General features: G+C 48.6%; 1 protein-coding gene across 1 annotated transcript in view; it reads right to left on the bottom strand.

Annotated features, from left to right (window-relative positions):
* AATK (apoptosis associated tyrosine kinase) overlaps positions 1-13,199 on the bottom strand; it is a 31,289-nt gene continuing 18,090 nt past the window's right edge. The window contains 5 exon segments of the mRNA XM_044672981.1: positions 1-2,483; positions 3,936-4,157; positions 4,970-5,120; positions 5,529-8,454; positions 9,184-9,333. Of these exon segments, the coding sequence (XP_044528916.1) occupies positions 2,455-2,483; positions 3,936-4,157; positions 4,970-5,120; positions 5,529-8,454; positions 9,184-9,333 (3,478 nt within the window). The 3' untranslated portion in view covers positions 1-2,454.

Below are 13,199 nucleotides of genomic sequence, written 5' to 3'. Positions count from 1 at the left end.
GGATGGTTTAGTTCAAAGAAGGGAAAGCTGGAGAGAAGACGGCCACAGCTGCCCTTTGGGTACAGATATCGAAGTTAGAGCACTCTCAGAAGGGAGACACTGGAGGGTCCAGCCTGACTAGGGGAAGAGGGTATGTGGAGACCAGGGCTGTCTCTCCAGCAAAGGGGAAACTCGGGAGCTGGTTTGATTGACCTGTGATTAACATCCCTAACCATTTCATCCATCAGAGGAGGGAGACATGCTTTCTGTTGCCTCATTTTACCCACAGCCATTAAAAGTGCAGTCAGGCTCTCTGCCTCTTCTCAGACTCTTCAGTGGGGGTCGTCCCATTCCTTCCCTCCCTCCCACCATCAGAGGATGCCTCTGGGACTTTCAGGGACAGCAAGGGGGACACTGAGTTAATAGTGCCTAGAGACTCAGAGCCTGGCATATGTAGGGGCTGGGAAAGGCCTGTCTTCAGAAACATCGAAAGCATCTGAGAGTTCTATGTCTCTTAACTTTCTAGAAACAGATGCTAGCTGGGCTGAACTTTTAAGCTATCACATGTTTGAATCATACCAGAACACAAACACATCATGGAAAAACATTCAATGGTCTACCCCCACCCCAGGTAGGATGCTCTGCACCTCACACACATACACCCTGTAGGTAAGGCTGGCATTGCCCTAGAGGCTCACACAAGGCCTAGCTGTACCTACTACACACACATGCTGGAACATGTGGCAGCCACCCACCCACAGAAAGCTATGTTGTACTCTCCCCCACAATGTTCTTGCACAATGTGGGCATACACACATGCATGTTTTATCATTCGCCTACCCTTCTTCCCACTCTCATCTCCCAAGGCTGTGACCCTACAGGGGTTGGTCTATTGGCCCCAAAGGAGAACACACTCTTGGCTTAAAGGCTTTTTTCTTAGCTTAATTTCTTTTTAAATAAAGGGGGAAAAATCATTGCACCAGCATTCTAAGCCTCAAACGAATAATTTAAAAAAAAAAAAGGATAAACCAAAAATAAGGCCCCTTCCCACCCCACCCTTGCCCACTCCCACCCCCACCCCTTCAATAAACTCTTCACATCTCTTTGGCAACAATAACTTAAAATTATCATGGTCCCATTCTCTCTGCATTCACCATTATAAAAATATTCCCGCCGAGCCCCATTTGCTATTACCCTGCCCTCCAACTGTTCCTTGGCCCCTGAGCAAGGAGGAAGAAGATTCCCAAAACTGAACATGGAAATGGACAGTCGAGTGGGAGGATTTCCCTCCTTGCTCTCTTTGGCAGACCAGGGCAGTTAGCCTAGGAAGCTCTCCCACGTATTGTCTGTGTGCCCTGTAGAGAGGTTGCCCCAAATTCCCCCTCTGCTCTTGCTCCCCACCAGCAACCTCTAGAATAGGACCCGTAGCAGGATAGGGAACCCCAGAAGTCCCATAGTCTCCCTGATGAGGCTGTGCTGGCAGGGACACCTGCCCCTTCCCATTGTCCCAAAGCACCAAGGCCCTGGGGTGAGGAAATCTTGCTTTCTAGAGGGAAAGACCCTTTGCTTTCCCCCTCCACAGCAACAGCTGTTCTGGAAATGTTGCCCAGATTTCTGCTTGGGAAGGGTTTAAGGGACAAAAACAAAACAAAACATGGGAATAAAAAACAAAACAAAACAAAACAAGAACACTAAGAAAGGGCTGTAGGACTCCCTCCCATTGGCCCATCTTCCAGCAGACCCAGCTCCTGGCAGAAAGGAGGCATGAGGGTAGGAGGATGGGGAAGGTCGGGCTAGGAGCCATCTATCTGAGTTGTAGAAGGAGACAAGGCAGAAACACGTCCCACTAGGAAGCCGAGGGAGACAGTATTATTGAATGACACTAGGGTGGAGGTTCAGAAATCCAACGTATGTACAGCAGGATCCAAGAGAGCAGGGGCAGAGAGGAAGGCCCTGGGAGCGGCAGACACAGGCTCCTGTCCCCACTACAGCTCTAGGAAGCGGGGGTTCACTAGGCACTGGGGCAGCAGGAAGGGGTGAGCCCCGAGAAGTCACAGACCAGAGGAAGGAGCAAGCAGTACAGGGGTTGTATTGATCCCCTTCAAGAGGGGAAGGTAAGAATGGGAGCAGGATTCTGCAAGTCTACCCTTTAACGCTATCATTTATATATGTATATTTATACACAAACCCGCATGCCTTTAAGCTCATATGTCCACATAGACCATCATCCATGGCTGCACCTGTACCGGACAAAGGGGCAGAAGGCGGGGGGTTGGGAGTGATATCTCTGTGAGCTAGCAGCAAACCAAATGCCTCTGATAAAATCTGTCTAAAAAAATAGAGCCAAGTTCTTGACAACCCCACCCCCCATCTCCTCCGCCGCTTTGTCTTGGGGCTGGGAGGGGCATCTCTTCTTGCCCTGGTCCACAGAGCCACGCTGGCACAATAGATTCCGAAGTGCCTTCCAGGCCCAAGTTATTCTCTGTCACCATCTTCACTGCTTCCTGAAACAGGAGGAAGAGGATGGTTATTCTTCCCACAGCGCTGGTGATGGTCTTGTCCTTCTCACCATGTTTCCCTAAGTACATGCCCTGGTTTCAGATACTTCCTAGCTGTGTGAACCCGAGTAAGTCACTTCACCCCCACCAATCATACTTAGAGGAGAGGGAGGACAACTGGACTCCTCTGGAGCTAGATGTTTAATACATGCCTCCAGTACTTAGGACAGTGCCTGCACTGTTTAAGACTAGCTCCTAGTCAATACTTAATAAATGTTTGTTGATTATTGACCCTCCTCCCAAAGTAGGCTCAAGCTACTTCTCCATCCTTGGGTTGGAAGCCAATCAGAACAATATTTGGGACCACAATGTTCTAGAATCTGAGAGTCTTGAAAGGACTGGTTGAGGTCTTCTAGTCCAGCACACTTAACCAATCAAGCATCCCCTTGATGGACAACCCAGTTCCTTAGCTTAGCTTACATATTTCCAATGATGGAGAATTCTCACTGCTAGATAAGGCATTGCTGGTCAGCCATAACTGTTAGGTTCTTTCTCAAAGCCCACTTCTGTCTCTCAGTAAACCCTACCACCCACCTTGGTCTCAGTTTTGTTCTTGGGTGCTGTGCAGACTCTGCCATCTCCCTCTCCTTTGGGACAGACCCTTTGGAAGATGGGGCATGAACTTTGGCCCCCTGGTGGCTCTCCTTCAGACATCCCCACATGACAACTAACTAGGTATGAGACCCAGTCCCGCCCTTAAAGGGGCAATGGAATACAACCCATAAAGAAAATGTGTCTTCTCAAACCAGGCAGGGCAGGACAGTACAAAGAATGTTGGGTTAGAATCAGGAAAATGGGTTCAAATCCCACATCTGACCTTCAGTAGCCAGATGACCTAGAGCAAGTCACATGGCTGAGGGTCCATTTTCTCCTCCGTGATATCTTTCTTTGTTGCTAGGCAAGTACTCTGTAACTCTTAAAGCTCCATAAAAATGAGGGTAGCACCTCCTGACAGAATGGGGATGGATTTAGGGTATAAATTGAGGCCTATTCTTTTGGATGTGATCCAAGGAGGAATTTGTTTGCTTTTCATTCATATTTATTCATATTCATATTTACAAGGGTTTTGTTTTTAACTGATTTTTTTTTTTTTTGGCAAGAAGGTGGATATTCAGTCATTGAAAAAAATTGGTGTTTCCTCTTTTTGAAATGAGGATAACATAAAGAAGTTTAAAGAGGTTTTGGATTTAGGGCTGGAGGGCTCTGAGTTCAAACCCCAGCTCTTCCACTCACCACCTGGATTAAATCACTTAATTTCCCTATACCTCCTCATGTCATTTTTGAAATAAAATGACTGGTTTAAATGACTCCTAAGATCCTTTCCAGCCTGTCATTGGTAATAAGCTTTTCCTGTTTTTTTTCCTCTGCTGCCCCCTCCCTCCAGCCCTGGTCCCTCACCTCCTACAGACTCGATGTCTGAGTCGGAGACGTGCGTAATAGAGAATCGGGAGACTGGGGTGGGAGACACGGTGAAGCGGGAAAACTGGACGGGCAGCACCTGCTTCGCTGGGGTCGGTAGGTTGGGCAGCATGGAGTCCGGCATCCCAGAACCCGGTGAAGACACAAAAGATGACTTGGCTGGCATTAGTGGGAAGTCATCATCCCACTCGAACCCACCACCTGTAAAGAAGACTCTGTCAGTCACTCTTTCTCTCCTATGCCCAGGCCTCCCTAGTGAGCTTTTTGCCCCAGGTGGGAAATACAGAGTAAAGAGGCCAGCCTTGGAGAAGGCCCATCTCTCTAGCCTGCTCTCCCCTGGCCCCTCTGATCCCCTGAGAAGCTACTAAGTTAATCTAATCATCTCTTAGACCTGAGGTCCAAGTCTTCTTTCTCTCTGATGGACTTAATGTGGTCACTCAGAAAAGAGGCCACAATTACAAAAAAAAACACATTCAAAAGCAAGAGGTGGCTGGGATCATGGAGCTATAATATGGGCGCCATCATGGGCAGGGGCAATGGGAGCCCAAGGACCACAAAGGGGAACAAGGACCAGTTGGAACAGTAAGGGCAAGATGAGATCACCCCAAGGGCAACAGAATGATGATCCCCAGGGAAAGAAAATGGGGCAATAGTGAGTGATGGATCTATGATCAAAGACATCAGAAAAGCCTTGGGAATTCCAGTCCTAGGATCTCCTTTATCTATAGCCACACTTTCTTCCCCATGTCCCCCTGACCCCCGGCCCACCTCCTACAAGTGACAGCAGAAACGATATCCACCATCCTTGGAACTCCAATGTGAGAAAATCCCCCCTCATGGCCTGGCCTTGGGGAGAGTCAGGAGGGTTGCCTGGCTTGTTACAGGAGGGCTTTACAAACTTAAAATAGGTGGAGGGCTATTTTGGGAACATAAGGTTTCCTGTGGAAGATGGGGAAAATCTACCAAGCATCATGTTCTCACTCTCCTCTCACCCCCCACCTCACCGGGCTCACTCTCTTCAGAGGCAGTCCTGTCAGAGAAATTGTTTGCGGCACTGAGTCGGTCAGATGGGCTCAGGGAACTGGGGCTGCTTGGCAGGAATGAGGAAGCCGATTCCTTCATCTCAGGGAACTGCTGCTCCCCGAGTTCTCTAGTGGGGCTTTCCTGGGTGGAGAGAGGGGGTGTCAGAAAAGGAAGGGGAAAGTACAGAAGCGGCAGCTGTGTACAAGTGCAAGATGCTTGCCTTGGCTGGGCATCACTCCCCATCAGGGCAACTACTTCTGCTATCCCACCCCATCTCCTAGCCTGGAAAGGAGGGAGAAGTGGACATTACCCAGAAACTTTTAGGGGGGGATGGACAATTTCCAACTCTGGCAAATAAGAGGCATCCCCTGGAATGGGGCTGAAAGTGTGGAAGAGCTTTTGCTCTCTCTCACCCAGAGGTGTCAGAGACAAACCCAGCCTGGCTACACTCACCCTCTGCCCAGCTTTTTCTACCAACCCAATGTCTTCCTGGCAGCCCTCTCCCCTCCCACAAGTCCCAACACCAGTCCCCCAGGCTACAGGGCTTACCTGATCGAAGAGGTAGACGGTAACATCGTCAAAAAAGGAAACGGCCTTCTTCTTGCGGTCGAGGTCCTCACAGAAGGACTGGGACATGAGGCTGGGCATCTTGAGGAGACTGCGCAGGTTCCGGGCACTGTGGCTCTCGGCCACCACGATGGGTACAGCAGTGGGTTCCTCTTCGCTCTCCTCGCTCTGCTCCTGGATGTTATAGCAGCACAGCTCCTCATCAGACTCCTCACTGTCCTCCGAGTCCTCTTCCTCCTCCTCTTCTGCCTGCCGGCTCTCTTTGGGTGCCAGGAGATCTGACAGGTCCAGGCGCAGAGGGGCTGGGCTTGGGGCTGGCTTCTCCCCTGCCTTTGCTTTGGGACACGGGGGTACCTCACAGGCTGTGGCCCCCTTCCATTCCTGCACCTCTGCCCCAGGAACCAGGTCTGCTGGGGTGGGGAACAGGTCTGGGGCCTCCTGGGTTTTGTGGCAGCTTTCCCCAACCTCACCATCCTCTGGACTTGGCAGGACAGGGGTCAGGGAGAATATTTTGGATGGAGTAGGGGCAGGGGCAGGGGCAGGGGCAGGGACAAGAGCAGGGGCCGCCCCATCTGCCTGCTCTGTGGGGCTCTCTTGGTCTTGCTCTTTGATGGTGGGGTTGACCATTACCTCTGGAGGGGGCTCCCCAGAAGGGGAAAGAGGAGGCCGAGCACCTGCTTCCTCCACTGTTGATATTTCCTGATTATTGGGGGAGAGCTGTTGGGCCTCAAAGTCTGCCAGGCTAGGCTCTCCTTCCCCAGCCTCACTGTCCTCCTCCTCCTCCTCCTTCCCCTGGGCAGGCCGCTCTGACTCTGTGTCATAGTCAGAGAAGTAGGCTGAGTCTCGATAGGGGTTTTTCTCATTCAGACCATGCAGCTCAGTGCTAATGGAGGAAGAAAGCCGCATCTCTAATCCAGGGCTCTCATCTTCCTTTCCTAGGGGCCCAAAGTCCTCAGGGTCCCGAGGCTCATGGGGCTCTTTCAGCACAAACTCCGGGGACTCATAGTTCTCCGTGTCATAGCCACTGTCTAGGGCCCGGGGCTGCCCAGCACTAGGGTAGGACACGGTCGGACTAGATATCTCCCCACCATCACTGGCTGTGGACGGGATGTCCAGCGACTCCAGGGAATCCGGAGTGCCCGCCTGCTTCTGGAGGGACCGGAATGCGGGTGTTGAGTCGGGCTTCTCAGTAAGGAAGTCATTGGAAAAGTCTGTGAAGACACCAGAGGTGGCCTCTGTCGTGTCCTCATCCTCACTCCCCGGCCCTTCTAGCTCGGGGAAGCTCCCATTGCTGTCTAGCACCTGCTCTGGCTCACGGCTCTTACTCTGGCTAGTATCCCACGGCACAGGGGAGTCTGGCTTGGGAACGAGGACAAGATGGCCAGCCGCCCTGCTGAGAAGGGGGTCTCGGTCCTGGGAGGGTGAGGGCAAGGGAGATGGGGCTGGGGACACAGCAGGGGCTGCGGCTTCCTTGGGGGCGCTCGGATCAGCCCCACCATAGACACTGCCATTCTGGGCAGTCTCTCTGTCCATCCCCTGCGAGGGGGAGATAGCCACAGGGGCTGGGTCCTCCTCTGCCTGGCGGTGGTGAATGGAGGTAGGGGGGCTCCCCGGCTCCTGCCCAGGACCCTCAGGAAGGGGCGGGGGCTCTGCTACACAGTCTGTGGCAGGGATCTCACACGGTTCGGGTCCTGGCGCCAGGCCTTCTCCTGATCCCAAGTAGGAGTCTACAAAGTGAGTGGCCCAGGGGTCAGGGGGGCAGCCACTGTTGATGTTGTTATTGGCAGACATGTTGGAAGTCCAGTGTCTCTGCTGGGCAACCAAGCTCACCTCCTCCGTGGCTTCATGTGGGGTGCTGCTGCTGGGCAGACTGTCCTGTTCCCCTAGCTCTATTGTTACTGACTCAGGAGGGCTGCCCGGGGCTCCCTGTTCCTTTGATTCTCCCACCATTACCTCCTCCCCACCTGGTGACTCCTGGGTCACAGAATTCCCTGAGGGGGACACTCCTAGGGGGTCCTCAAAAAAAGACTGGTGGAAGCCTGGAATGCCCCAGTCCTTGCTGGCACCCTCCCTGCATTCCCCCAACAAACTGTCTTCGGTCTGTGAATCCCCTGCAGGGGAAGGCTGGTAACAGAGTGAGTCTTTGCTACAGCTCATATGGGAGTAGTAGTCGTCGGGGTTATCCCAGGGCCCCTCCCCAGCAGGTCCTTGCCCCAGGAGTGGTTCCATAGTCAGTGACACAGTAGGGCTGCTGTCTGAGTCATAAGCACCCCCCACGGGTCCTTCTTTGTCATGCCAAGGGGTGGCAGCCACCTCAGGGGATGCCTGCTGGCACTCTGGGCTGGAGGAACACATGGTGAAGTCCAGATCACAGTCAGCTGGTTCCTCAATGCGAATATAGTACTCGCTACTCACAGAAGGACTGTGGGCACTGAGGATGGGCACCACCCCCGGCGGTGGGCACTCATAGCAAGAAGGTGAAACCCCGAGGCTCAGGTGGCTGGCCGAGGAGCTAGCCGGGTAGTAGAGGTCCTGGTAGTGAGCAGCATGGCGGGGACTGAGGGTCCCCGTGGGAGTCTGGAAGGCCTCGGCTCGGCTGGGTTCCCACTTGTACTCAAAGTTGAGCCCGTGGCTGGTCTCCATCACTGTCAAGATATCATCCCCATCTGAATGGAAGCCATCTCCCGAGAACTGCTCCAGGAGCGGGAAACTGGAGGACAGCTCGGCCACACTGCCCAGGTGGCTGGCTCCGTTGGTCCCGCTGGGCTTCAGGGACTTCCATCGCTTCTCAAAGTCTTCCTCAGCCTCTGTGGTCCCCTTGGCACACAGGTAGGATAGCAACAGGTGCACCTCCTCTGTTGTGGGCCTCTGCTCCGGCTGGAGCCAGCAGAATTGCATCACCTCATACCTGCGAGGTCCAGGGTGGAGAGAAGACACTTAGCTCTGCCCCTATCTTGAGTCCCACCAGCCCTGCCCCCAGCTTCAATTCCAACTGCTTGTCCTTGACTGATCACTTGACTCCAACTCATCCCAGCCCTCCTGGGCAGCCTATACTCTATTTCTGTTGTCTGCATCATATCCTGTGATGCAGGCACGTGGGGAGGGAGAAGGGTATGCCATCTTTCCCCTTACACTCTAGGCTGGGATTACATTCTTCTAAATCCTTGTTTGCTATCCCCTTCTCCAAGTTCTTGGCACCAGCTACTACCCAAGTGTATCTTGACACTCCAAACAAAGAATCGGGGAGAAGCAGGATTTCTGAGCTGGAAGGCACCTTAGAAGTCACAGAGATCATAGAGAGAGCAGAGCAGGAACCATGGAGACCATCTAGCCCTCACCATTCACATTACAAATAAAGACACTGAGGACCGGAGTGGTTAAGCAACTTGCCCAAGATCACATGGCTGGACAACTGAGCCAAACTGCTGGCCTTCGACACCCTTGCCTTAAAGCCCCTCTTCCTCTGGGAGAAGGCGTCTGATCTTGTGGGGGAAGCTGGAAATCAGGGCTAAAGTGACCAAAGGCTCAGGCTGGGGTAAATGAGAAATCTCAGCAGAAAGTGCTCAGAGGGCCCATTTTGGGGGAGCCTGGGGGGAGCAGGAGAAGAAGGAAAGGAAAGCTCTGTGTATCTCCTCACCAGCGGTCTGAGAGTGACAGCTTCAGCTGAGGCTTGGGTAACTTGAGTTGCTGTTCCTTGATGGCGTAGGTAAGCACCTGGCGATCGGAGTAGTGGTGGTAGGGCTGGGCGCCCAGCTCAAACAGTTCCCATATTGTCACACCCAGCGACCTGCAGAGGGGGGTGGAAGGAAGCAGCTGGTTGAGATGACAGTACCCAGGTGAGAAAAATAAAAAGTAATTAGTGAGCTCTGAATCAAATCTATGTTTCTTCTTTTTTTTTTTAAACCCTTGTACTTCGGTGTATTGTCTCATAGGTGGAAGATTGGTAAGGGTGGGCAATGGGGGGTCAAGTGTCTTGCCCAGGGTCACACAGCTGGGAAGTGGCCGAGGCCGGGTTTGAACCTAGGACCGCCTGTCTCTAGGCCTGACTCTCACTCCACTGAGCTACCCAGCTGCCCCATGTTTCTTCTTTTTTTACTGAAAGGGCTAAGTGAGTTTTTGATTTGGGTTAAAAAAAAATCTGTCCTGATTAGGATCTTGGAAGGAAAAAAATCTTAAAAAATATAATAGCTAGCATTTATAAAGGGCTTTAAGGTTTATGAAGCACTTTACAAATCTCATTTTATCCTTGCACCAACCCTGGGAGATGGGTGATATTATTATCCCCATTTTAAAGATAAAGAAACAGAGGCAGACAAAGCCTTGCCCAGTCACACATCATAATCATCATTATTAACATTTATATAACACATACTGGGTTCTAGGAACTGTGTTAAGTACTTTACAGTTATCTCATTTGATCCTCACAATAATCCTGGCAGGTAGGTGTTGTTATTATCCCCATTTTAAAGATGGAAAACGGAGGCAAACAGAGGTTTAGTGACTCACCCAGGGTCATACATACAGTATATATCTGGGACAGGACTGGAACTCAAGTCTTCTTGACTCCAATTCCCACCCTTCTAATCTACTGTACCATTTCAGAGAATCCTGCTTAGGCAATCATTTCAAGCTCATAGAATGGCTTCAAGCTGGAAGGGATGTATGGACACCCAGGACTCAATGTTGTCTGTCTCTAAGATGATTCCCTCCTGAACTAAGTCCTATGAAACTGAGGCCACTCAATATAGTTATGGAAATTTGGGGGTCCCAAGAAAGTGCCTTGTACTAAGTCACATGCCCACTCAAGAGCAGAACCAAGTCTAAAACTCAGGTTTTGGGGCCCTTTCAACTTACGCCATGCTTCATCTCTGCAGTCAAGACATTAGCTATAATTTTTAACAAGCCAATCATTATGCTTCTAGGATCCTGGAATAATGGGAGCTTAGGGTCAGGAAGAATTTTAGAGGTTATTTAGTCTCTTCCCTTGAGGGAGCAGGATTATATACCTCCTCATTATATACCTCCTAGCTTTGTTGCTAGTTTACTGATGACTGTTTATTGATTGACAACAGTCCTGCACTACACTGGAGGCTTGATGAGTGAGGAGTCATTGGATGTAAGAACTATTGTGAGGATAGAACTGACAGGACCTGGAAACTCATTAGAAGTGAGAGACCAGGAAATGGAAAAAGTCAGAGATGAAAAGTTTTGATCCAGAAGAAAAAGGAGTTTTTCAGGGGAAGATATTGAATCTATTTTTTGGATGGGTTGGGTTTGAGGTGTTGGCCATCTAAATAGTGCAGTGGATAGAGCACTGCTCTTGGAGCCAGGAAGACTTGAATTCAAATCTGACCTCAACCACTTACTAGCTGTATGACCAGGGGCAAGTCACTTCACCTCTGTCTCTACCTAAGTTTCCTCAACTGCAGAATAATAACAGCTCCTACTTTCCACAGCTGTTGTGAAGATAAAATGAGATAACACTTTGCAAGTCTTAAATCTAGATCTCACAATGATGAGGATGAAGATGAAGACGAAGATGATGATGGTTATGTGTGTCCATATGGGTTTGTCTAGATGTGGCTATCACAGAGGAATGAATAAACGTCTTTATATTATCCTCCCCCTTCCTTTTTCCAAGGAAAACTTTGATTCTTACCAGGAGAGGAAACAAAATTGGTGTCAGAGATTAGCTATTCTGTTCTCCTCAGAAGTAGGGAGAACTACGCTAGAATTTTATCCATTCATTCCCCTCTCAAATATTGTTAAGTCTAGGGAAAATGTTTTATAGGTTCAAGTTGAGTGGCTGATTGTGATACCTTATGGGGAAGATGTATCCCAAGATATATATATACATATATATAGTCAAGGATTGGCTCCCTTCCCACCAAATTTCAAGTCCAAAAAGATTATACATAGCAAATAAGCCCATTTATCCAAGTAGATGGCAAAACAGTATCCAGATAGTGTGGTTTTTTGACTCTTACACTGTCCTGATTTCCTCTCCTCTGGTTGTCAATTTTCCTCTCAAACACACTATCAGTACTAATATGGCACCCTGATACTAAAACACTTCTGGAAAGCAATTTGAAATGAACAAATAATAATGATAGTTATTTACATAGCACTTACTATGTGCCAGGCACCATGCTAAGTGCTTTGCAATGACTATCACATTTGGACCTCAGAACAATCCTGGGAGACAGGTAATATTATTATCACCATTTTGCAGGTGAGGAAACTTGAAGCAAACAGAATTTAAGCAAGTTCTCAAGAATACACAGCTAGTAAGTGCTCGACAACATTTGAACTTAGGTACAGTGGGACAAATACTTCTTGGTGATTTAGATTCTAAGCTTCAATTAACATTTCCTAAATTTGCATTAGCTTTTTTTTTTTTTAAAGCAGTGGTTGTAATATTATTGGCTCATATTAAGCTTGTGGTTAACAAAGAACTAGAACTTCCTACACATGAACCTGATGACAATCGCATTTTCTCCATCCTGTACTTGTGCAAGTGAATTTCTAACTTTAACATATATAATGTATTTACATTTAGTTATAGATTTAATTAATCAAGTATTTATTAATTATAATAAATTAATTATATTTAATTATATATAATAATAATTTAACCTAGCTATTTACTTTATCTTCATCCCAGATACATTTCATCTTGTTGGCTGCGAGACAGCACTTAAGTCTACTGAGATATCAGTAATGATAATCATTTTGTATCTTGAATCTATTTTTGGATATGTTGAGTTTGAGGTGCTGGCCCTGCTGAGCTTGGAACCAGGAAGACTTGAGTTCAAATCTGGCCCCAGATACTTACTAGTTGTATGACCATGGGCAAGCCACTTAACCTCTGTCTGTCTCAGTTTCCTCAACGGGAGTATGGAAATAATAATCTCTCTCATTCTAGCGGCTCTCACTTTGTGTCATCTCTACATTTGACAATGATTATTAAAGGGATTCTGTGGGAAGATGGTCAGAAGAATACCTCACTCTTTAAATTCCTCCACAAATAAGTGTCTCAGTGAACTTTAAAGAGGATTATTAAATGTCATTTCTTAATTCATAATTAGAGAAACTCTAAACAGAATAGAGATAAAAACAGAGCCTTGTGGTACTTCACTAATGACATCCTTCCAGGCTGACACATATTCTAAAATAGCAGTTTTCAAAGTGGGATCTGGGGACCACCGAGTATGCTCAGGATACTTTCAGGGTATCCATGAGATCAAAACTATTTTCATAAAAATATTAAGATGTTTCGATTCTTAATTTAGTTTGAAAGTGTTTTTGTAAAAATACTAAATGTTTTAATTTCTGATATGGCAAATATTGATATATATAATCTATATAATCAAAAGGTCTCAGGGGAAGTACTCAATATTTAAGAGTGTAAAGGAGTCTTAAGACCAAAAAGTTTGAAAAACATATTTACCTGGGTTTATGCCTACAAAATGCTGCACTCTCACAAAGCTCCCACCTTAGGTCGAGCCCTTATCATCTCTTGCCTCCATTTTTGCAATAGCCTCTGCCACTCTTGTCCTCCTGACTCAAGCCTCTTCCTACGCCAGTTCATCCTCTACCCACACTGTTGCCAAAGGAATTTTCCTTAAGTGCAGATGTGACTCCCATATTCAA

This window comes from Gracilinanus agilis, chromosome 4 (genome assembly GCF_016433145.1).
Source record: "Gracilinanus agilis isolate LMUSP501 chromosome 4, AgileGrace, whole genome shotgun sequence".
In the NCBI taxonomy this organism is placed as follows: Eukaryota; Metazoa; Chordata; class Mammalia; order Didelphimorphia; family Didelphidae; genus Gracilinanus; species Gracilinanus agilis.
Note: the sequence above shows the minus strand (reverse complement) of the source record. Positions and strands in the feature narration are given on the sequence as shown.